The 24,296-nt window shown below is 48.4% G+C and overlaps 3 protein-coding genes across 3 annotated transcripts in view; all 3 read left to right on the plus strand.

Moving 5' to 3' along the window:
- The first annotated feature begins 13,452 nt into the window (after positions 1 to 13,452).
- LOC139051821 (piwi-like protein Siwi) lies at positions 13,453 to 23,039 on the plus strand. Its single transcript, XM_070528834.1, has 2 exons — positions 13,453 to 13,986; positions 22,632 to 23,039. The coding sequence occupies exon 2, from the start codon at positions 22,731 to 22,733 to the stop codon at positions 23,037 to 23,039; it is 309 nt and encodes a 102-aa protein (XP_070384935.1). The 5' UTR covers positions 13,453 to 13,986; positions 22,632 to 22,730.
- On the plus strand, positions 14,098 to 14,829 carry LOC139051728 (uncharacterized protein PF3D7_1120000-like). The gene has a single exon (XM_070528712.1). It carries the CDS (start codon positions 14,098 to 14,100, stop codon positions 14,827 to 14,829), a length of 732 nt encoding a protein of 243 aa, XP_070384813.1.
- A 57-nt stretch (positions 23,040 to 23,096) lies between the features above and the next one.
- LOC139051820 (piwi-like protein 1) overlaps positions 23,097 to 24,296 on the plus strand; it is a 37,100-nt gene continuing 35,900 nt past the window's right edge. The window contains exon 1 of the mRNA XM_070528833.1: positions 23,097 to 23,267. Within this exon, the coding sequence (XP_070384934.1) occupies positions 23,097 to 23,267 (171 nt within the window). The remainder of the gene's footprint in view (positions 23,268 to 24,296) is intronic.

The raw sequence follows: 24,296 nt of genomic DNA on the forward strand, positions 1-24,296 counted from the left end.
CCGACGCCGCTGTCCCCGATGTCGACCATGACTGACGTCAGCAGCCTCACGGCATCCGTGTATAGTATGACCATCACGGGAGCGGCGCAGGCAGTTGCGGTAAGAAAATGAGTACTAACCACGCTTTGGGATCGGTCGTCGTAGATAATTGGCGCGTCCACGCCCTACTGACGGAGCGTTTGGACTGAACAATTTGTGACGATATGTGTCAGCCAGGGTTGCATAAACTCAGGTTGCGTCTAACAGCGATTGCGCCTGTTTGCATAGATTTTCGAACCACAATTTTTTGTTGAAAACCCCTATTTGCTTTCTTATGCGCGTCGAGATCCATCGGTGCGTTTGCGGAACGTGCGGACGCGCTCGGCGTACGCACTGGTACGTGCATGCGAATTTCGACGCGTCTCGGAAACGGGCCCTTGCGCTTTGTTGTTCGGTACTTTGTGTAAAACCTACTCGAATTGTGTCGTAACGTTTCTTTAATGTGTATTGGGTACATTGGAGTTAGTTAGCAACATATGTGATACACCAGACTTTATTTTTTTTTCTCAACCGAGCCACGAGACCCATCAAAATTAAGAGGCGCGCAAGTCGCAGCTTTTGGCTTCTCCCGTTGTTGTATACTTATCAGAGGAGGTTCATGGAGCACCTCTTCCTGTCACACACACTTGCTTAGGCGTATTTCATGGTGAATTAGGCAAATCGCAACGGCGCGCACCGGGGCCCGCTCTGGGGCGACCATGATTGGATGATTGGTGCGCACCGGTGCGATTTGCCTAATTCGCCATCACTTCGGTGTCGCTGTTGCTGTGTTCCGGTGCGTCGGGCTGAAATGCTGCTGGCGTCGCGCTTGCTCTGTAGACGCTGGTTGTACGGTGTTCTTGGCGACTTCATCAAATGCAACGCTGTTGGTGTTCCCATTGGCAAAGTTCTGACTAGTGTTGCAGAAGTCGCTTTTTTCATTGCGACGATAGATTGGATGTTTTTACAGGTACTGCTCCATGAGGGCAAATGTAACCGGCAAACGGAGACCTCGGGAGAGCACCTGAGATTCCCACTTGCATCACTGGTGTATGTTGGGGAAGTGCTTCCTAGTGGATTATACATCGCACATGCCTTTCGTCTTCCATTGGACTCCGCGGCTGTAAAAAAGAAATCTCGGAATTCGAAGCGCATCAACATGAAAAATATTAAAAAATCACCGAAGATTACGATGCTCCTTAATGCTGAATTTGAGTGTAGATCGACCTATGTTCGTTTTCATTTCGCGTGTTAATGTTTTCTGTTATTATTATACAGGGTGTTGTTCTTTTTTTTAGTTGCATCAATCTTTTTAAAGATTACCTATGGCAGATAGCACAATTCTAACCCTTGATCTAATTACTCGATAAGGCGGCGACGAGAATTTGAAATGTTCAATTGAATTAGTAGCGTAATTACGCTGAATAACTTTTTTGATTAGTTACATTACGCCACATGTTTAAATATACGAATTACATCCGCTGAGTTGACACGGGATATCCACTTAGGACGAATTCTCTGGTCATGCACCAGTTACAAGATATTTTCAGTGTCCGTCGAAATCCATTGGTGTTGCAGTTACTTTTGTGCTTCAGTGCATTATATCAGGTTCTTAAAAAAATAACTGGAACGCCACTGCATCTCGTCGGACACTTTGAAAATGTCTATTTCGGATACTGGTTGTTGCGGCCCGAGGTGGTGGTAGGGCAAGGAATCCACCAAGTTCATCGACGAATGCGTCCAGTATTAGGAATGAAGGAAACAGGGTTTATTTGGCATTTGCAACACGGCTCCAGTTACGGAAGCCCACTCCATGCACGAGCATGTTAAACGTCCGAGTTCACAACACGTCGGCCATTGCACGAAAAGTCTCCGCTTTTAATACCCTCGTCTACCCTTGGCGACTCGACTAGGGAATCTGATTATTAATCATCAAATCGGTTGAGCTAGCACACGCCCATGCAATCGCAACGCTCGTCAGCATCCCCTTCTCCGAAGCCTCCGCATCTCCGATGCATGGAAGAGGGAGCAACCTGGGAATCCGCAGTCGTCGCCGTTCTTCGGTAGCATTACACGTTGGCCCTTTTCATCATTCAGGCTGTCTGGTAGTATTGGGGAAGGGGGGTGGCTTTTGTGGACCCGTCAGCAGTCGGTGTGAACGCTGCGTTAACTTATTGGTAGGCGCCGATGGAGGGGCGGGGGTTGCCTCGTGGCGAACGTCTATGTTGCGTGTCACTATGGCCTTTGGCCATAGTGACACGTAACATGGCGCTGTCCAGAGAATTCGTACCGAGTGAATACGTCGTGCGAACTCGGCGGCTATAATTTGTAGATTGAAATAAGTGGCGTAAGATGATCAATGAAAAAGTTAACGGAATTACATTAATTATTCAATTGAACATTTGATGTCTCAGAAGTAATGGCCGCCTGCCGCATCGAATAATTTAGATCAAGGGTTAGAAGTGTGCTATCTGCCATAGGCAATCTTTATGTGTGTCGCCTTCGCCGCACGCCACTGTGTTGCTCTGTATGCTGCGAGTTGAGGACTGCCTGCCCTCCTTGCAACATTTCCTTGTTGCGTAATGCATTTCAATTTCAATTTAAAAAAATTGTTGCAGCAAAAATAGAAGAATTAACCCTTTCCCTAGAGAAAAAGGGGGTAAGCGAAATGGGGAAGGCGAAAATGCGTGCATTGACCTTCGTCACGGTTAAGTAACCAATATGTAACGGCACTGGATTGTTTCGGCCCCCCGCTCCCTCAGCAGGGGATCTTCTCGTTGGTGTCAATCGGATTGCCTCGCCTCGGGTGCTTCTTAAAGGCGTTTTTATAGTCTGACGTTATCGGCGCGCGTACGAGCGTCGTTAGACATTCGGGTGCGTTCGGAGCCCGTTGGCCGCGTCTGGTTACGATGGCGGCGCCATTACGTCAAACCATCGACCGAACTGTAGACGAGAAAACCATGGCCAGGCGGCGCTACTGCTCCGCCTCCTGACAGCGCTCCAATGTGGAATCGCCAAGCAGCGCGGTCGCGTCGTGGCGTAGTCTCCGCTTCGTTTACGTTGTGCCGTCCGCGCTTTCCTTCGCTGCTCGTTCTCACGGCGCTCCGTTTTCGGCGGCGGCAGATCGCCTGCTTGCTCGACAGCGATGCAATGATTGCCGTGCGGTTTCAAGGCGCCAATGGACAAGAACGGCACCGAGGGCGGCGCTGCTGCGCTGGCGTTGAGAGCGCCGCATGTGAAGCAAAGTTCTATTAGCGGGTGGTACACCCCTCTCCCACTTCTCGTTCGCACCGCCTTGATTGCCTCCTGCACTGCGCATGTTCGGTAGCGTTTAGGTACGTTTCGTGCCGCGCGCGGTGTGTGCCTACGTGTGTGCGCGTGGACATTTCATTCGAAGGGCGATGTACAGTCTGTTTCACATTTGGGGGAAAACTCGGAGCGCATTGCATCGCGACGCGGCGAGCGTTTGAGTCAGGCGGCGGCGGCAGCAGCTCGCGCAGGTGCTCGAGGGGCGGGATCTTGAACGGCGTCGTCTGCTACGGCGGCGCGCGCTGGCCGCATTGTCGGGAAGCGTTCTGCTGTCAGTTGCAGGGCGCCGATCTCATTTTAACGCGATAGCGTTAAGGAGCTCGTGTCGCAGAAAAGCCGGTGTCGTCGGCGTCGGTGTCGGCGTGTTGCGGCGTTGACCGTGAGCGAAAAATCACGGCAGGCACTCCATAAATAAAAAGCAACTTCCAAGATGGGCTGGGTGGGAATCGAACCAGGGTCTCTGGAGTGTGAGACGGAGACGCTACCACTCAGCCACGATTTCGATGCTTCCAAAAGGTACAAACACGCCTCTAGTGAATGCGGTGTTGCCTTCGAAACGAGCCGTGAAAAGTTATACTGTGGTGGCGTACCACAAGTTCTTGTGGCGTACCACAAGGCAGTATTTTGGGCCCTTTCCTCTTTAATTTATATATTAATGATATCATTAGTATCAGTATCAAGGCAAGCTATATAATTTACGCAGATGATACCAGCATATTCCTGATAAGAAAGTCGGCGGATGAATTAGTTGAGGAAGCAAACTTAATTCTTCAAAAATTGCATGAATGGACACATAAAAATTGTCTTAAAATAAACACAAACAAAACAAAAGGAATAATTTTTCGAAGCAAAAATAAAAGCGTGATAATTAATACGCCTATACTGCTAAATTCAACTCCTATTGATATAGTTCCGTACTTTAAAACTTTAGGTGTTATCTTTCAAGAAAACTTATCCTGGGATATGCACGTAAATTCCTTGGCGGCAAAATTATCTCAAATAATCGGGCTTGTTTACCGTAACCGTCATATACTGCCAACAAAAATAATGATTCTGATTTTCAACACACTGTTTCTTTCTAGTCTAAACTACTGTCACTTAGTTTGGGCTACTACCACGCAAGGAAATTTGGAAAAACTTTATGTATTGCAAAAAAATTCCTACGAGTCGTAGAAAATGTTCCAAAATAAGTTCATACACGTGAATTTTTTATAAAATACAATGTAATGCCAATTACCAGTATGTACGATTATCGACTCTGTAGAGCGTACAAACAAGAAATAAAAAATGGAGCCAGCTTTCTAAGAACACTAGCGGATTTAAAAATCAACATTACAGCATATGCGACAAGGTCCAGAGAGTTTTGGAAAGTAGAAACCGTCAGAACAACATACGTACAACAAACTATTCGTAACAACCTGCCAAGGTTACTGAATAAATTACACAATGAAACCACTGGATGGGAAAATACCTCTCTTAAAGCTGTGTATAGTTATTTCTGCCTCCAATAGATTGTTCCCTGGCGTTCGCAAATTTTTCCTTATTGAAAACAACTAGTCGCATTGTATAGCTTATATTCTTGGTTTTTTCATTTGTTTAGTTTGTATGAGAAATGTTATTGTTACACCTTGTGTTATGATTATGTCTTTCTCACCCTTGTGTTTCTTCTTCTTTTTTTGAACAGTTGTGATACTATTGTGCCTATCATTGTTTTTTATCCTTATTGGTTAGAGATGATTTTTACTATGACCTGTTAGAGCACATCTCTCTTTTTCTTCATTTGCTTCGCATGGTTCGCGATGCTCACTATTGTGTAAAGGACATATCTAAACAATGATGTTCTACCTTTGTGCTCGCTAACGCCGCGCAAAACGCCAATGCGGGGGCCTGCGGCTTCGTCAAGCTGTCCATGTGGCAGCTTTTTCTGCATGCTCCTCGCGTCATGTACTGATGCAAATAAACATCATTGTCATTGTCATTGTATATCGGTAATTATGAACATGTAACTTACAGAAGTCGCAATTACACGAGTGGCGAAGTGCGTTTCGCTGCATTTCTTCTGCGCTTTCCGCACACGGAGAGCCATCTTGCGGCAAACACAGAAGACCCCCTCCTCTCCATATACGGCACTGCCCCGACAGATGGCGCGCCACGCGCGCATTGGAGCGGTCGCGGCTCAGACTCTCTCCCCTGACAACGCTTCGCCTTGCTCCCTCTGTAGAATCAAGCGTCCTTCCTTTCTTTAGATCACTATCTCTCTATCTCTCTGCCCGTGCCGATCACGACGTTTGGCTGGCGTGCATCATTTCCCCCTCCGGGATACCGAGTTCTTTGGTTCGCTCCGCTTGCTCAGGCGCACGTTTCGTTGCTGCGCCGAACGCCGCGTTGCTCGACCATATGGCTCGACGCTCACCGCGTCTGATGCGGGGCGCCTCGTAAGTGATGGCTGCCCTGTAGCCCGTTGTCTTACACCCCTTGGCGGGTCGACGGGAACGCTATCGCGTTCCACTCTTGAAGGCGAAGCTTAAGCGTCCTCCAATTTTTTACTGCGTGAAATGAGCCGGTATTCTTTACTAAGCGTTGTGCGAAGCCCACTGATACGTCTGAAGGTAAGTTCATCGCTGCAGGGCAGTCATAGACGACGTACTGATTCCATACATTCTTGACAGTCCGTTTCTGGAAGGCGACTATATATTCTAACGCAATAGGTCGCCGATCCACACTGCTCGTGTTGTGCAAGAACTGCTGGAAGAACACGCAGTCACTCTCTTGGAGTGTCCGCCTCAATCCCCGGGCGCCAAACACATTTAATATGTCTGCAGCTCGTTGAAAGTATCGCTGCCACACCATCTCCTCTATCTGCAGTCGCCCGAGTATAGGCTTCGATTCACGATCGTCAGCGACTGAGACGTGCTGCGAATGAACACATCCGTGATCAAGTCATTCTACACTTCACTGCCTTCCAGGATGAGCGCTGTCATCGCTGCCGCTGGGGACATGACGAGATACTAACTGAAGTTCCGAGCGTGACGTGTCCAATTCCCCGCCGGCGGGCAGGGTCTGTCTGGTGTAGTGAATGATTGTCGAGAAAAATCACTTCCATATCATTGTCTTAACCGAAAACAATCCTTTAATAGTACCTGTTTGTTTCATTGTGTTCGACTCCCATAGTTATCACTGTTGAGTGCTTTATTTTCCTTTCGAGTCAAACAAAGACTGAGCACGTTGCGCGCACATCTTGGTGCGTTTTATCGCTGCTCATTACGGTAGCACACAGAGTGAAGAAATATACGTCCACGCGCTCAGTACCCCGGCCTTTCGATAGAAAAAACGAAGCATGCTGTCAAAAGAAGTTTGTGGAACTCCATTATATCGCCAATGAAGGCTCAGAGTTTGGCGATGCACAACGTTTAGTAAAGAATATCAGCTCAGTTCCCGCAGTACCGATGAAATCGGTGCACTGCCCCTGACAGTAGCACGTTTCCCAACAATGCGGCCAGCATGCGCCGCCGTAGCAGACGACGCATATCACGACTCCGCCCCTAGAGCGTCTGCGCCTGCTCGAGCTGCTGCCGCCGCACGACTCCATTGCTTGCCGCATCGCGATGCAATACGTTCCGAGTTTTCCCCTAAGTGTGAAACAGACTGTGCACGCTTCTATTTGCCTTTAAGAAGATCGGTACGCTTGACGATTATTTTTATGGCTGCAATGCGGCGAAAGGGCAGCGTCTGCTTAACCATGTAGGTGACGCTTAGCAGGTAATTGGAAACGACATCGTATGTGCCGCCGGAAAAATCGTCAGCACATACGATGCTGCACATACATACGGCACATACAAATCCGTGTTGTCTCTGATGGCGCCAATGGACTTCCATCGACACTGTGCGGAAATAAAATATATCGCTGCATAGCACAAGTACGACATGCGCACACAACTTTAACTAGTACGTCCCCTACAATATGGAATAGCGGCAGCAATGTAGACAGCTTGGCCATTTTTTAACAGTGCTCAAGAGACGGAAGTTGAAAGCATTAGTAATCATTCTTGCTTCAGCAATGCCGGCGCGAGCAACACACGGACGCGTATCGTCCAGTAACTCGATCGATCGATGCAGTGGTGATGCGGGAATTAACTCCGGTCATGTTCAATGCATGGTGAACATATTCAATTTCTCGGCACGCGTGAACTTCGGCCACTGCTAGCGCATACAACAGAAGCGGTTTCCATTCTTGGGCAACGCACACAAACGAAACACGAGGAAGAAGACAGGACAAGTGCTCGTCGAACAACTGAAAGTTTTTATATGAATAAAAGGATTATGTACCGAGTAATTATTAAATTCATGTGGGTAGCATATAAAAACCGTCATACACTCAGGAGTTATCAATGAACGAGCTCGCTTCGTTCATTGATAGCCAGTTGTATACTGCGCTCTGCGCACCGCAATAATCCATGTCTGTCGTCTGCTTTTTTTCGTACCGTTTTCTTGTGAATCGGCAGAATTTCATTGGTGGCATCAACCCTTTCGTGTTTACATTGCTGTTGTGACAGTTAATAACACAATAATAATTTCCGGTCATCCGAAGAGACGCCGTTGCAAGCAAGAGACGTTTCGCGCGCAGCGCGAACTGAACGCGGGCGCGACCGTGAAGGGAAGCGGCGGCGGAAACCTACACCCGTTGGAGATGAAATCGTTCCGCCAGGGGAGAAACGAGCGCTGGCGTCTAGGATGAAACTTGGCGTGCGGTCGTCCATACACTCCGACGTAAAGGCGGAACCGCATGGCGCGATTTCAGGCGCGATTGACGCGCGGGTGGTGGGACGCGCGCGTCACTTTGACGCGTGCCCAGCAGGATCCATCACGAAATCGCGCCGCCGCGTGCTCGGAGTAGTAAAAAACGCGTCGCGCGGGCGCGTCCGCCAATCAGAGGTCAGGTAAGTCACGTGGCATTTGGTCACATGACATTTTGGTTATTTTTTTGCCACCAGATGGCCCTGGTCTCTGCGCATCTCGACGGAACCTCCTTGGCGGAACTTTTTTTTTCTCGGCAGAACTGGCGCGCGCGTCAAGGAAAACATGTGCTACCGTGATTTCGTTCGCGCATCGTGTTGGCTCGCGCATCGTGTTCACCTAAAATGAACAAAGCAACCTTCAACGAGGCCCTAATAACTAAAGTGGAGAAGCGTCGCGTCTCATCGCTAATACTGGCAAGACAATTTGCTAATATTACCAGTGTATGGTGGTCGCTCTCTTCTCAACCAGGCAGCCCGCACCCACATGTACCTTGTGACCCGCATTTTTTCTTGCTTCAGTATCAGCATCCCCCTTAATAGTAGCAGTCGAATCTTCTGCTCGGTAGTAAGCGGCCGACCCTCCTTTTTATATGTGAAGTTGCAAACAAGCAGCGGCTTCTCAGCATGCGGAAGGTACATAGTCGCAGTTTCGCACACAATATTGCTGCTTGAAATTAAGCTTGATAAATACACCTCGGAAAGAAATGTCGCTGTCTAATTACACTCAGATTATTTTTATTGTAGTGTTCTGTAAGTTTAAGGGCGTATTATATATGCGGTAACAGAGACAATACATGTCGTTGAGAGTTATGTTGTCTGGCAACCCGGAAAACGCGGCGCGAAAGCGCCACTCCTTTTTTTCGTACGGGTGCTCGCGCGTCGGCGGCAACGCGGGCGTTTGCCGCCCGCCGCGTTTTTCGCTCGCGAAAAACGCGCCAAGCGGTTCCAGCTTAACGCGCGCGCGCGCGCGCTCGTCATGGCGACGTTACGTTGGCGAAAACACGACCCTCTATAGTCCGGCGGCATCTGGCGCCGACGCGACCGGCGGCATTCGGCGCGCTTGGACGTCGTCCGGCGCCGAATGCAACCGACTGCATTTCGCGCCGACCGCGCCGAGCAAGTTAAAGCCCCACAATTTTCCAAAAGTAGCGCCATTCTTAGATCTTTCCGCCACCCCGCTCACCCAGGCGCTTCCTCCTCCACTCCTCCTGTCGCCCCAGCCTCCTCCGCTCCCCCATTGGCCAATCTGTGTCACGTGAAAGCAGGCCCCGCGCTTTTGCATATCTTTTCTTTCCAGCGTGCTGCGACCCCCATTCTTGGGCCTGCGCGACGAAAGTACGGCAGGCGGTTTGAAGGAGCGCGGTAGTTTTATACAATGTGTTAGGGCCGAGTGCTTAATTGCGATGCCGTGCTGCTGCGCCTACGGTTGCCACAACAGACCCAGTGACGGCGAAAAGCTTTTTGCTTTACCATCCGCCGGGCGCAACGCAAAACGAAGAAAAGTGTGGATTCACAAGATCGGGCGGGCTGACTTCGAGCAAGTGGCAAAGAACGCGCGGCTTTGTGAAGTAAGTGCCAAGGCTCCTCCAACCTCTTCTTTTGACGCCCGTGTCAAAACGGGCCCGTGTCCAGTGCATTGGGGGCGCGTTAAAGAACCCCAGCTGAAAAAAAAATTAATCCGGAGCCCCCATTATGGCGTGCCTTATGAGATCGTGGTGTTGGGATGTAAAACCCAACAATCAACTTTTTTTCTGTCTTGTGTGCCTTCACTGTTCCAGTTAACGCAACACTGCTTCCTTGTGAAAACTTACAACGCAAAAGAATACCGACGCACGTAGTATACAGAGATAAAATTAACACTTCAACAAAAGTGTTGCTGGTGCCAATGAGGGGACGGGGATAATTATTTTCTGAACCTCTTTCCACTTGTCTCATCAAGTTCATTCTTTTTTTTCTATCAAATTCTAACCATTTGCACTGTAATAAATAAATAACGATTTCATATGCTGGTACGTTGTTCAAATTATCTATACCGCCTATGTGTGAAAACGTTGCTCATGGCCACCACAACCTGTGCATGAGTTACGTACATCTGTAAAAGGCGCAGAACAGAAACGGCCCTGCTGCCAGGCATTGCTGACCGCAGACAGTCGGAATTTCTCACGCGCCGGCCGAACAAAAGCATCCTGCAGGTACGTAAATTAACCTACGAAACCACGTGCACATACTTTCACGCTGTCAAAACCTGAAACTCTGGTAATTACTCGCGTGTCTGAGCACACCGCGTGCTTGTGTCGTGTTTCAGCAACACGAACTTTCAACGTGCGCGCGCTTTACGCCTTAAATACGCCTTGAATAATGGTGCTTTTCTCTATTTCTTCCGCAAATCCGACACGACATTCTTAAGGCCAGTTACCGACTGACAAAGCAAGGTCTAGATTGAAAAAACTGCCCCGCAGGACTCGAACGAACTTTTCCGCGGATTTCCTCCCGTAGCGTGTTAGCCGTCGTCTGCTACGGCAGGCCCACCACCGGCGGCGCCACCGTCGAGCCCGCGCCGAGCGGAGGAGGAGGGAAGTGAATGGCGCTACTTTGGGAGATTGAGGGGTTTTAGAGCAAGTTAAGGTCCCTCTATAATTTTAAAGGTAGCGCCATTAGAGTCACTGGAAAAAATTTCAGAGTACCGCATTCGTTTTCCCCGCGCCGCCGACGCGTTCATTGGCCCAACCGTACCACGTGACCTCTGGGGTGCCATATACCGTCCAAGCGCCGGGCGGGCCGGCTGAGTTGGAGCGCAGGCAGCGCAGGTTCCCTACGTTTCTTTTTGTGTGTGTGTGTGTGTGTGTGTGTGTGTGTGTGTGTGTGTGTGTGTGTGTGTGTGTGTGTGTGTGTGTGTGTGTGTGTGTGTGCCGATTGTCGCGCGCGCGTTTGACTGCAAGGAAATCATGCCTGGCTGCTACGCCTTCGGATGCAGCAACCGAACCGAGTCTGGAAAGACTTTTTTCTAGATTCCGACCGGGAAAAATGACCGAGAGCGTCGTTCTGCGTGGTTACACAGAATTGGCCGGGAGAACTTCAAGCCTACAGAAAACACCCGCGTGTGCAAGGTATAAGTACACCTTGCTTGTGCTTTTCGGCACTGTTTTAGAAGATATTTAAGCAAGTGCACGCGGTGTTAGCGATGCTACGAAAATAGGAGTTCATTGCAGGGATCGTTCGCGTCTTGCACGCTTGACGCGGGTACACGTGTACGCGTTTGTTGCTCAACACACGCAGTGATTCTCCGCGCACGTGAGCGCGCTCTCGCCTCGAGCCACTGGACCCATAAGGCACTTGTTTTTCGCAGATCGTGACGATCGCAGTCAATAAAAACATGGTCAATACGAGGCCCATGATACTTCCTTTCTTCCATTTATCCTTTGCTCATTTATAAATACACATTTCGAGCTTGAAACCAATGACCAAGTGATATTCACAATACATGTTTCAAATTTTAAGCTTGTAAGCCGAGCACATGCAATGAAGTCAGCATACATATGTTTTATGTAGAAATGCTACGGTGCATACCCAAATTATGTTGTGGTTGATGCATAACAAGAAATAGAAAACAGAACACACAGTAGCTTTAGTTTCACTCTGTCACTATGCATGTTGCATAAGCCGCTCTAAAAGCACAGGAATTTTATACACCGCCTATGTAACATAGAAAAATAAAGGGGGCTGCGTCACTAGCTGGCGTTCCTGCTTTCTTTTTTTACACAGACAGCAAATCTTGGCAGTCTAAGAAAACAGTCATAAATAAGTTAAGAGTAGCCGCTAATGAACGCACTAGACAGCCGCGTTCATAAAGCGCAACGTAGCAAACTCTCGCTTATTATCAGTGTACAGAAGTACATATACGTTGCTGTAATCATGCAAATGTCTCATATTGACCTTCCACAAGATTTAGTGCGCAAGATGGTCATTGAAGTTGGTTTTTACGCCTGCTGTGCACAGATCGTCTTACGATCACGGCCAAACACCGGTGCGCACACGGCAGTCGCAGTGTGCCGTGCGTATACGGCGGACGAAGTCGTTCAGCAGAATCGAGAACGCGCGGTATCCGTTTACAAACTAAATTAAATGTATCCGATTTAGCTTGTGAAATTGTACAATGAACGTACGTGCCTGTGACACTGTCAGGTGTTGGTTTCGTCCTGCTTGGAAACATTCAATAGAAGCTGACGGCGGTCCACGATGTTCATGCCCAAAAGCACAAGCTTGCCTCATTCCGGCTCGAAGGGACGAAATTTTTCATTCGTAGCTCGCTCCGCGGACGGGGAAAAAAAAAGAACGCGTGCATCAGCTCCTGATAGCAGCGCTAAGCTGCTGCCCACAATCGTAGCACAGTTTCAGCTGTAAACACCATCTGCGTGCAAAACAACCACCGGCTGCATTACTTCGCCCAACATAACATTTTATTTTCGTTCTTAGCAACCATTACCTCCGCGCACAAAGTATTTGTACTTCAGTAAACACTCAACCCGATGTGTCACCGAATATCAAGCTCTTCCAACACGGCGGCCTTCCCGCGACGCAGTCGGCTTGGAAGGTATATGGCGGTGGCCGCACAGTGTTGCCAGTCAAATCCTGACCTTTGCGGTACTCTGAAATTTTTTCCAGTGACTCTAAGCGCCATCTGCCGCGCGCGCCACCTAGGAAGTTCCTGTAGCAGACGGCACCCACGCTAAACCGCAGCGCTCCGGCATTCATGAGGTGAAAAAATATCTGCATACGCGCGGAAATAAAACCTGCTGGTGCCTGACTGTGAAGAAAAATGAAAGAAGGACCCGAACTGCTAAATTTAGTCCTTTAAATTCAAATGAGCGCTGAATGAAAAACGCTCAATAGAGCGCAATGAGCGGTCAATCGCCTCGATGCCCCATGTTTACATTTCGTTCGTTTGCGCTCTTATAATATTACATTTTCACAGCATAAATTATCTGCATATAATTAAGAAGAGCGTGAAGTGCTGATTTACTTTCATTTCATAAAATATTCAAAGTACTTGACGGGAAACAACACGGAGTCGGAGCCGAAGACAACGCGAGACGTGTTTCGTATGTGTTTCGTGTCTATCCGCGCGAGCCTTGGTGATTGCTTGCGCTTAATTCCGTTTGCTATGCGACTTCTTTTGCTTCTAAGTGTGCTGCGTACACATAGCGGTTACTTTGAACGAAGAATGCGTGTAAAAAAGAAGGCTGACAGTCGCTTGGACCGAAACTTTCGACACAACGTTGCTGAAACGTGCGATCCTCACGGCGACTCACTCACTTGGCTGCAGCGAGACGACAGGAGAGAGCGCAGAATTAAGCGTGTGTCTACTTTTTCGCCCTCCAGAGAAGCCCGGAACGCAATCCAGCCGTGGACCACTGTGACCTGCGACTGCGCTGAACTTCACAACGAGCTACCGTCGCTGCCTTGGCGGGGGGCGTGTGCCTTTAATCAACGCTTCTGCGTCTGCGCGGGAGCCACTTGAGGCTACAAAAGCCGTAGTCGTCGTTGGAAGCGGTCACTTGGCTGCAGCGAGACGACAGGAGAGAGCGCAGGATTAAGCGTGTGTCTACTTTTTCGCCCTCCAGAGAAGCCCGGAACGCAATCCAGCCGTGGACCACTGTGACCTGCGACTGCGCTGAACTTCACAACGAGCTACCGTCGCTGCCTTGGCGGGGGGCGTGTGCCTTTAATCAACGCTTCTGCGTCTGCGCGGGAGCCACTTGAGGCTACAAAAGCCGTAGTCGTCGTTGGAAGCGGTCACTTGGCTGCAGCGAGACGACAGGAGAGAGCGCAGGATTAAGCGTGTGTCTACTTTTTCGCCCTCCAGGTTAGTTGGTTTTCATAGTTCAAAGCTTGTCCGAATCTGTTTCTTTCCCTGTCGTACTCGCTGCTGCCAATAATTTCTATCGTGTTTGCCCGGTGCTGTATGTGAAACACCATGACTTCGCGTTTTGAAGAAATAAGAGAGGAGTACCGAAGGGAAATGAAGGAATTCAAGAGTAAGCTTGAACGCGATGTACGAAAAGAACTTCGCGAGTTTGAGAAAAGCCTTGACAATTTCAACGCGAGGTTTGAAGAGGTCTTGAAAAAGAATGAAACCCTTCAAAAAGAAAACCAGGAGTTAAAGAAAGCCAATGACACTCTCATGACCGAATGCACTAAAATTAAGAAGGAACTAGAGGAGCAAGAGCTCAGGATTACAGCTAATGAGCAATACTCCCGGAACTGCAACGTCGAAATAAAGGGAGTGCAGGAGAGCAAAAGTGAAGACCTTGTACAGACAGTGTGCCAGATTGGAATATCGCTTCAGCATAAGGTTGAACCGGATAATATTGAAGTCGTGCACAGGGTGAAAACTCGCAACGATCAGGTGCCATCTAACATTGTCGTGCGGTTTAAGAGCCGTTGCAAGCGTGACGCATTTCTTCAAAAGGCGAAAAAGACTAGGCTTACCATGCATGACCTTGGCCACTCCTCAAATGAACCCATTTTTGTGAACGAACATTTGTGTCCACCATTGAAGCGGCTCTTGGGCATGGCCATTGAGAAAAAGAGAGTGTCAAACTGGAAGTTCGTGCGGGTCAAAAATGGTCATATTTTCGCGCGTAAAGATGAAGACTCCCGAGTTGTCCGAGTGACATGTGCACGGGACATTGATAAGATTCAGTAAGCCTACATAACTGCATTTCTTTGCTCGGTTCACAAAGGAATGGCCGTTACACCCGATGACGTAAATAAAATATTTGTATTAGAAAATATTAAAGGATCACATGTTTCCACTTGAATGTAATGTCGCTACGGAACAAGGAAGATCAGTTAGATATTCTGTTAAACTCTTTCAATTTTAAGTTTGACTTCATATTCCTAACCGAAACATGGCTTACTTCAGAAAGTGACACTCCAAAACATGAAAATTACAGCAGTTTTTCGAAAAACAGAAGTAACCGAAATGGTGGTGGGTTGCTTATGTATGTGAAAAGTGTCAGATGCGATTTATTGGAAAACTATTCGTTAATGACGAATGACGTAGAGAGTCTTGTTGTCCGATCCAATGATCATATGTTTGCTGTCATGTACCGCCCGCCTGACGGGAATTTACTCAATTTCTTTGCCTACCTTGAAGATCTGCTCATGTATGCAAACCAAAATGAACTGACACTTGTCCTTGGCGGAGATTTTAATATTAATATGTTGGACGCATCCACCCCGCGGCACACGTTCCAGACGCTTTTAGATTCGAATGGTTTTCACTGCACGGTTAACACGGCAACACGCATTACATCGGCCACAAGCACATTAATCGATCTATTCATTACCAATTAAGCACCGCATGATAATATAGGTGGTGTTCTCGCCTCCCATATTAGCTATCACTTACCTATATTTCTGCTTATTAGGTCGCCGCACCATAAGATTGCCACACAACATTCAGATAATCGGAAAATTCAAAACATTAATCGAATCACGCTTGAAACATTTCGCTCTAGGTTAAAAAGGATAGATTGGGACCCTATATATCACGCAGATACAGTTGATGAAGCGTACGATACATTCTTACGTTTGTTTAAAGAAGCCTACCATGAGTCTTTTCCTTTAATTACTATAAAAAAATCCAGCCGATCGCGGAAACCTTGGATTTCGAACTTCTGCCTTAAACTGATAAAAAAGAAAGACAAACTTTATAGAAAGTTCTTATCCACGAGAAACCCTGATTACTGGGAACAATTTAGGCAACATAGAAACAATACAACCGCCTTTCTTCGTAATGCGAAAAGGGAATACCTATTTACATCTTTTAATTTGGACCGTAATGCAAAGGCAGATGTAGTATGGAAAAGGATAAATGAATTATTGAATCGTTCACCTGCGGCTCAAAGTGCTCAAGAGATAAGCATAAATGGTCTGGTTTTAAAGGGCGGCCAATTGGCTGAAGCATTCAATGACTTTTTTGCCAATCTAGTGAACACGTCCCACTATCCTGAGGCTGTTAATCAAATCCAGAGTAATAAAAATAGTATATATCTGAACCCTACGAGTGCGCATGAGGTTAAAATGACATTTAACCTGCTCAAAAATAGTAATGTCTGCGATCTGGATAACCTCCAATTAAAACCTCTTAAGTACACCATTGATATAATTGCAGCACCACTCGCACATATTTATAACCAAGCAATTAGTACTGGAAATTTCCCCGAGCGGATGAAGCTCTATAAAGTAATTGTTATTCACAAAGGAGGGGATAAAAACCAGTTTTCTAACTATCGCCCTATTTCCATTCTTCCAGTGTTCTCAAAAGCACTAGAAAAAATAATACATGGTAGAATCGAAAATTTCGCCTCCAACTTCAACTTAATAACTAACGCTCAATACGGCTTTCGTAAGGGCAGATCAGCAGAACTCGCTTTATTAAACCAAAAGGAAATAATTTTAAAAGCTTTTGAAGAGAAGGAATTTATAGCTGGTATATATATAGATTTTTCAAAGGCCTTCGATCGCCTGAACCACATAACGTTGCTAAAAAAACTCGAGCTGTATGGTATACGAGGCACACCCCTACGACTACTAACCTCTTACCTAAAATTTCGTAAGCAAGCCGTAGTGATAGGTGATTCTCTTTCCTCATTTAAAAATGTGAATGCTGGTGTTCCCCAAGGGAGCATCCTTGGTCCCCTTCTATTTAACTTTTACATTAACGACATAATTAAGATAAGCTCGAAACCGACATTTGTTATTTATGCGGATGACACGACACTACTGTTCCGAAACTCTAACACTACGACACTTCACCTCGATATAAACGATTGCCTTGACAAATTGAACTCCTGGAGCAAGCTAAATTCATTGGAGATAAACGTTAATAAAACAAAGGCAATCCTGTTTTCACCCAAACAATCACGTGCTGTGCTAGAAGGTAATCTTCTCCTCGGTAATGACATTGTAGAAGTTGTCGACTCTGTTAAGGCACTTGGTGTCCATTTTCATAAAAACATGTCCTGGGATCTGCACATCAATCACGTTATTACCCGTATTGCAAAGTCTGTTGGTATTTTAGCAAAGTTTCGATTCTTTTTACCACAAGAGGTTAAACTAAAAATTTACAATGCTCTGTTCCTTTCTCATCTTAATTACTGTATCCTTGTCTGGGGGAAAACCACAACAACGAACTTAAATCGCATATTCGTACTCCAAAAGAAAGCTCTTCGACATATAGCCAATGCAGATTACCACGCTCATACTAAACAACTTTTTCATCGTTTTAATTTAGTTTCTACTCACAATCTTTACTCGTATCATCTGGCGATAAGATATAAACAAAGCATACCGGTAGTGTCTTCTGTATTTCTTTTAAAGGGTGGCTTTCGTGGCTTTGCGGCAGCTCGATGCAAAAAGATGCTTGGCGTTGCAAACGGCCTTAGCTTTTTTTTCACCAGTATTCTTGAGAATAATTGGCTCGAACTGGTCTTCCGTGAAGTGGTCCTGCTGCAGAGTTAGAAATTACATTTTTAGGCATATTGTAAAGCGCAGTTAACAACGCGCGCACAAACACAGGAAAGGCTAAAGGCAGAATTCGCTGATGAAATTTGTTAATTTTTTATCGCACGTAACGCAATGCGGATATTTGTCAGCGAGTTAATGCGCTTCTGCCCTGCTATTGTATGCTAAGTCAACAGGTTCATAATGCACTGAAATCAATAATCTCCAGAAACTTCGGCCGTCAATACTCATGCGCGCGAGTGAAATATTATCACAGCTCAACACACGCAAGTTTATACTTTCTATCGCACCTTCGTATCGTTCTAGGTTGCTTTCCTCGCATAGTCATGCACTTACCAACGGTTCAAAGACTTTGCGTCCAATTCTATGCAACCACATTTATCTTCTTGTTTGGTTCTGTTTGCCGCGTGGGATGCAAAATAACTTCTTGCCGCCCTTTGTCTGATCTCGGCACCCGCCCGTACAGAAACACGGTATCCAGGCCCTTCGCATGCAAGGTCATACTGAGCTATTCAGCGGGCTCATGACGAACTAAAATGAATAATCTCCACAAACTCCGGCGATGAACATTCATGCGCGCGAGTGGAATACTATCACAGCTCAACACACGCACGTGTATACTTTCTATCGCACCTTCGTATCGTTCTAGGTTACTTACCTCGCATAGTCGTGCAGTTACCAACGGTTCGAAGTCCTTCCGTCCAATTCTGTGTAGCCACACTTTTCTTCTTGTTTGGTTCTGCTTGCCGCGCGGGATGCAAAATAATTTCATGCCGTCCTCCGTCCGGTTTCGGCACCCAACCGCGCAGCAACAAAGCATTTCGGCACTCCCGCAACGAAACTATCGCAGCAATGTGCATAGCGCAACAGGCGAAACACGCCCTCTGTACGCGGCGCGCAGGAACTTTCACGGCGGCAAAGGGGCGGAGCAAGGTCACATGTCACCGATCAGCCTATCGCTGGCTGGATCAAAGCCTGTCTGTACTTTGGAATCATTGAGGGGTTTTAGAGCAAGTTAGCGCCTAGCGCCCTCTCTCGCCGAGGTAGAGACTCACTACTCGGCAGGCTGAGGCAGAACGAGATGGCCTCTTCGCTAGAAAGCGTGCCCGACCTGTGGGGCTCCAGAATCGAAAGGTTTCTGGAGGTCGTCCAGCAACACCCGTGTGTCTACGACACCAAAAGAATGGACTACTGGGATGCGGAGCGGGAAAACAACGCGCGAGAGCAGATACGCATGTACTCTGGCCTCTCAACAGGAGCGTCAATGCTACGCGCGTGTGTGTACACGTCTCCGGATATGCTATTCATTCAGCGACTGTTCGTTTGTCTTGTTTTCCCTGTTTCAGTCAAAGAGTGCCTGAAACTATGGAAGCGGCTGAGGGACCGCTATGCTCGTGAACTGAAAGCTGAACTGAACTGAAAAGAGTGGCAGCGGCTACGTGTCTGTGTTATGTAGAAAGACCTGTTCCTCTTGCGACACAAACCACGCGACACACGGTTCGATTCGGTGTCCGATCCGGCGTCCGATGCACCAGAACGACGGCCGGAATCGAGGTGTTTTGCCGTGCCGACGCGCCGGATCGGACGTCCGGCGTGAGAAAAAACGGGCAGATTTTCATCGTCCGACGCGCCCGACAACCGCACCGTTGTTTGGCCGCAGCCAATGACAGCGTGGCTGGCATGTGACGTTCTCTGACGTTCCCTCCACGGAGGCGGCGCTGGCTGGCTGGTTTCTCGCAGTCTTTTTTATGCAAAGCATATTACGAGAGCTCAACCCAGCTCCTCAGGCGCGGCGGTGTAGCCTTGAAACCACGTGACACCGTGACGTCACGACAGAGGAGAAGTGGCTTTGGCTCAACTCTTGCAAGACGGGCTGGGTGGGAATCGAACCAGGGTCTCCGGAGTGTGGGACGGAGACGCTACCACTGAGCCACGAGTACGATGCTTCAAAGCGGTACAAAAGCGCCTCTAGTGAATGCGGTGTTGCCTTAGAAACGAGCTGTTTCTAAGGCGTGCGTCTCTTGCTCAGGCGCACATTTCGTTGCCGCGCCGAACGCTGCTTTGCTCGACGCTCACCGCGTCCAATGCGGGGCGCATAGTCGCTGCCCTGTAGCCCATTGTCTTACACCCCTTGGCGGGTCGACGGGAACGCTATCGCGTTCCACTCTTGAAGGCGAAGCAGTAATGCATGAGTTGTTTCTTCGTCTAGCCGAACCAAATATAGCCAAGCAACAGCAGTTCACCAGGCTAAACAGTGGTTCAACAACTAAAATAAAGGCTAGTATGCTTCGCATCCTGGGCTTAACCTTACCTAAGCCACAGCCATTTTTTCCTTGCCTGCTGCAGTTTGTTTCCGACATGAAATAGTTACCAGTTCAGTAAAAGTATCTGGAACGTGTGCCTGTTATGCAAAGCAGCGCCTAATACACTAGCACCAAGCTACTGGCGAGATCGGGAGCCGTGACGCGAAGGCATTTCACGGGCAGACAGCACACATCGACCGTCTGAGCGAGGCTGCTCGCTTCGCTTGCATGTTTGCCCTTCGCAACGACTGCGTCGAGTAAACCATTGTATTTAATTACGGGCGACCTGAATGTAAAGTGCTAATTGTTTTGGCAAAAATAAGCGCTCATTGACGAGCTCGCGTTGGATCGCCAGCGCCGTCGGCCGCAGCGTCCGCCTCGCTAGGCCTACCGGCCCTATCACTGGTTGTTGGCGGAGCCGTCAGTAGACAACGCGCCGTCGTGAAGTGTTCCGTCACTCGCAGGGGCATAATTTTATTGACAGTATTCGCGTAAAGCGAAGCAGGGTTGTTTGTATTGTGTTTCTCGATGTGGACATGAAGTGAAGCGGGGGGGGGGGGGGGGGGGGGCTGTATCTGGGTGGAGCTTACGCGCCGCTCAATCTTTCGGATGCACGCACCGTGTGCCCCGAATCGTAGTATGCCGCACGTCGGATCGGACGCCGAATCGTATTTGGTCTTGCGGAATGAGTCTGCATCCGTGCCATCGCCGAGCAACAATCCGGTCCGCGGTCGCTACCGACAGAGAAAGCGCGCGAGATTTGTTTCGATGTTCCACGACAGGCGCCACGGAGCGACGCGGTGTTCTGCGCATGCGCTACTCCAGCTGCAGCAGGGGCGCGGCGTTGTACTGTAGGGGGACGGATTTACGCCTGACGCGGCGTAGCCGACCTGGTGTGACGTAGCGCAACCACCGCGCGCGCGCGCGCCGGGTCACGTCGAAGTGTATTGGCGCCTTCAAGAAGGTTGCCGACGCCGACAGCAACAGGCGATCTTTAAAAATTATGGAAAACTTAAAAATTATCAGCCCATCTACCAGAAGGCTACTCGTTCGAGCCAGCTTATTGGGAATAGTTTGTAAAGTAGGTGAAACCAGGGGCGCTATAACGTAAAGTTATTCCAAACTTTTCTATTCCAATTCTGTTATCAGACCTGCACGATTGGTCAAAAACTTTTTTCGTCCACCCCCACTTCACCTGTCTGTCACGCGACGTCACAAAAACCGCGATACCTCCCCATCTGATATGATGTGTAAACACTGACTATGCGTGATTATGCGTGATTTTGACAGAAAAAAGAAAAACGGTTATTTCTGATTCGACCCCTTTCGCCATTAGCCCTCGGCTATTGGAAAAGGTTTTCGGGCTACACCCACTTCACCTGCCTGTCACGCGACGTCACAAAACCGCAAGAACTCCCCGCGTCAAAGTGACGTGTACGCGATAAAGATGCATTAATATGCCGAACAAAACTGAATTTTCTTCGGAATAGCCGCAGGCTGGCCCGTTCCGAAAGGAATAAAGATGGCAGCAACCGATCGCTCAGACGCTGGCTACTCGCACCTGCCAGAGAGCATGGGTGTATTTGCGTATAATAAAACTTCTTGCGTTGCCGTGTAACGTTTTCGAGCACTTTCGGCACGTTTACCCCCTCATTCTGCCAACTCTTCTTTGCTGAGGGTCCGTTTTAACGTCATTCTTGAGCTTCCGTTGGATGCCGCCGCGATTTTCGACCAGCCACCGCAAGCTAAGGAAGGTAAAGCCGACCAACCGTAGACGCCGGCACCACTCTCTTCATCCGGTTATCGACTTTCACTGCAGTGGCTCGGCCCCATCGAATCCCTCTCCACTTGAGCGTTCTCCTCGCCTCTTGTCAGCCAATTAGATACGACAAGCCATTCAGTGTAGGCAATGTTATTCGTTTTTCAAGCAAACAAAAGTGACTTCCTATGAACGAGGAGAGCGTTTGATTGGTCTGTTCAGACAACCCTGCGGGTGACCGCCCGTTGCTTGCGTTTGTGGTTACGCAAATTTGACGTCAGCAGATTGGAATAGAAACATATCGGAATAGTTTTACGTTATAGGGCCCCTGCATCAGCATAGTCACTGAAAAAGTTGCTTTTAATCTCTGCTGTGTCAAGTTTACTACTGCGTGTATGATGCAGTGCAGCTAAATCATTGTTAATAAAAGGCGTATTTCACTAGAGCTGAAATTCAGGCTAATTGGTTATTCACAGGGATCAAATACCAGGACGCGTGCATGCCACAGAAGGTGTGTGCTTGGGGCAAAGTTCTTTCAAATGCGTGAGGGATATTTACGAATTTTAAACTTCACAGGTTGGCTGAAGGCTCCATGCACACATTTCGTTATACACAATTTGGGACACAGTTTCTTGCCCCTACGCTAACCTTTTCTTCATTTTGTATTTGTTCTAAATGTTGTACTAGTTTTTACATGACTTCCGCCATTGAGCTACTGCAGCAGGTAAAATCCCAAAAGATCACCAGATCATTTAAGTGCAGAAGTGAGACAGCAAAACAGCTCAGTTCCATATTGACGTGCTTTGCAACGACATGACTTCAGCCATTTTGACTAATAAGAAACGAATCTATGCATCTGGAAATTTAATATCTCACACACAACTTGAGACAACCATTTCCATTTCCTCCTGACAGAACTTCACGGGCATGACTAGTCCACAGGCCCTGGCGACCGCCTCCCAGGTGGGCCATGACACCCAGTGCAGCCGGCGCAACGAGTAGGCCATTCTTGCCATGCGGCCCCAGCACTTGACCGACAAGTGCGGCAACATGGGTAGCCCCGTTCAGTTGCTGGCCAACTACTTCCGGCTGGTGTCGCTGCCCCAGTGGTGCGTGCACCAGTACCACGTCGACGTCCTGCCACTGGTCGAGTCGAGCCGCGTGCGGCGTGCGCTGATAAACGATTTCCGCGAGCGATTCGGCCGCTGCTTCGTGTTCGACGGCATGTCGGACCTTAAGAAGCCCACGCTGCTCAGGCCCGACCCGCTGGAGCTGCAGGCCTATCGGCCCTCTGACGGCGCGCCTATCGTGATCCGCTTCTAGTGGACCCAGCAGCTGGCGCCCAACCACCCCGAGGTGCTGCGGCTGCTCAACACGCAGATGTGCCGGAACCTCGAGCACCTGGGCTTCGTGCAGATAAACCGGCACTTCTTTGACAAGCGGGAAGTGTCAGCCATCCCTCAGCACGGGCTTGAGCTTTGGCAGGGACTGGTCACCGCGATCTGGGAGCACGAGACTGGCATCATGATGGTCACGGACACGTTGCACAAGGTAGGTGGTTGCCAGCAGCTTTGAGAGTTCGTCTTTTGGTAGTGGCCTATAACGCACAAACAAGCCGTATAAGTCGAGCCCACTTTTAACCGTCCGAGTTATAACAAGTGCTCAGTTATCACAAACAACTGACTGTCATAATTTTCATGCGGCGTGTGGTAGCACATCTTAGGCCCAACGAGTCGCGGCAGTGAGCCCCCTTAGAGCGAACATGGTACTGTACAGCTGTGGAAATGATAAGGGCAACTTGGAGGGAGGTTACTGTGCATTGCATGGCATGTCGTGTGATGCATCCACGTTTTGGACACCACAGTGTTGCCCTGTTCACAGCTGCTACAGTACCACACTTCAGTGGACATATTTCACTGTGCTTGTAGTGCACTAACATAGCAACGTCAAGCAGGCTGTGTAGGCATGTTGGCTACTGTGTTTGGCTCTAGGTTTTGAAAATGTCACGGTTTTCTGCTTGTCGACACTACATTCAAGGGGGAATGTCCAGCTAGACAGGGTAAGCGAGTGAGAGGATTAGTTAGGCAGCATGCTGAGTGCCAGGTCTAGTGTGAAACAAACTGCCTTGCACTGCATATGATATCGACCGCAAATAAAGACGGGGAAGAGGAAGAAGAGGACAAGGGGGAAGAAGCCCAGGAAGAGAACACAAAAACAACACGGGCTGTAACTTTCAACTTGGCGTCGGTGATGTCGATACGGGGATTCAGTATACAGCAGCAAGTGCGCTCAGTCATTCATGGAGCGAACACCAATGTGCTTTGCGTCAGCTACATCCACGTGGGAATAGTATGCTTGTAAATTAACAAAATCATTACTAATGTTTGGGAACACTCCAGTTTACAGAGCAGTACGTTATAGATCAGTCATGATTCAAATTATTGGAAGGACGCCTGCAACATGCAAATTACCATCTAGCCAAGTGCAAACAGAGCTAGAGGTACGCTGCCATATACCCTCTTGGCCGGCATCACATGGTCCCTATTGATAAGTAGAAATTCATATATCTTTGCCCCAGTC

Source organism: Dermacentor albipictus, unplaced genomic scaffold (genome assembly GCF_038994185.2).
Source record: "Dermacentor albipictus isolate Rhodes 1998 colony unplaced genomic scaffold, USDA_Dalb.pri_finalv2 scaffold_14, whole genome shotgun sequence".
Taxonomy (NCBI): domain Eukaryota; kingdom Metazoa; phylum Arthropoda; class Arachnida; order Ixodida; family Ixodidae; genus Dermacentor; species Dermacentor albipictus.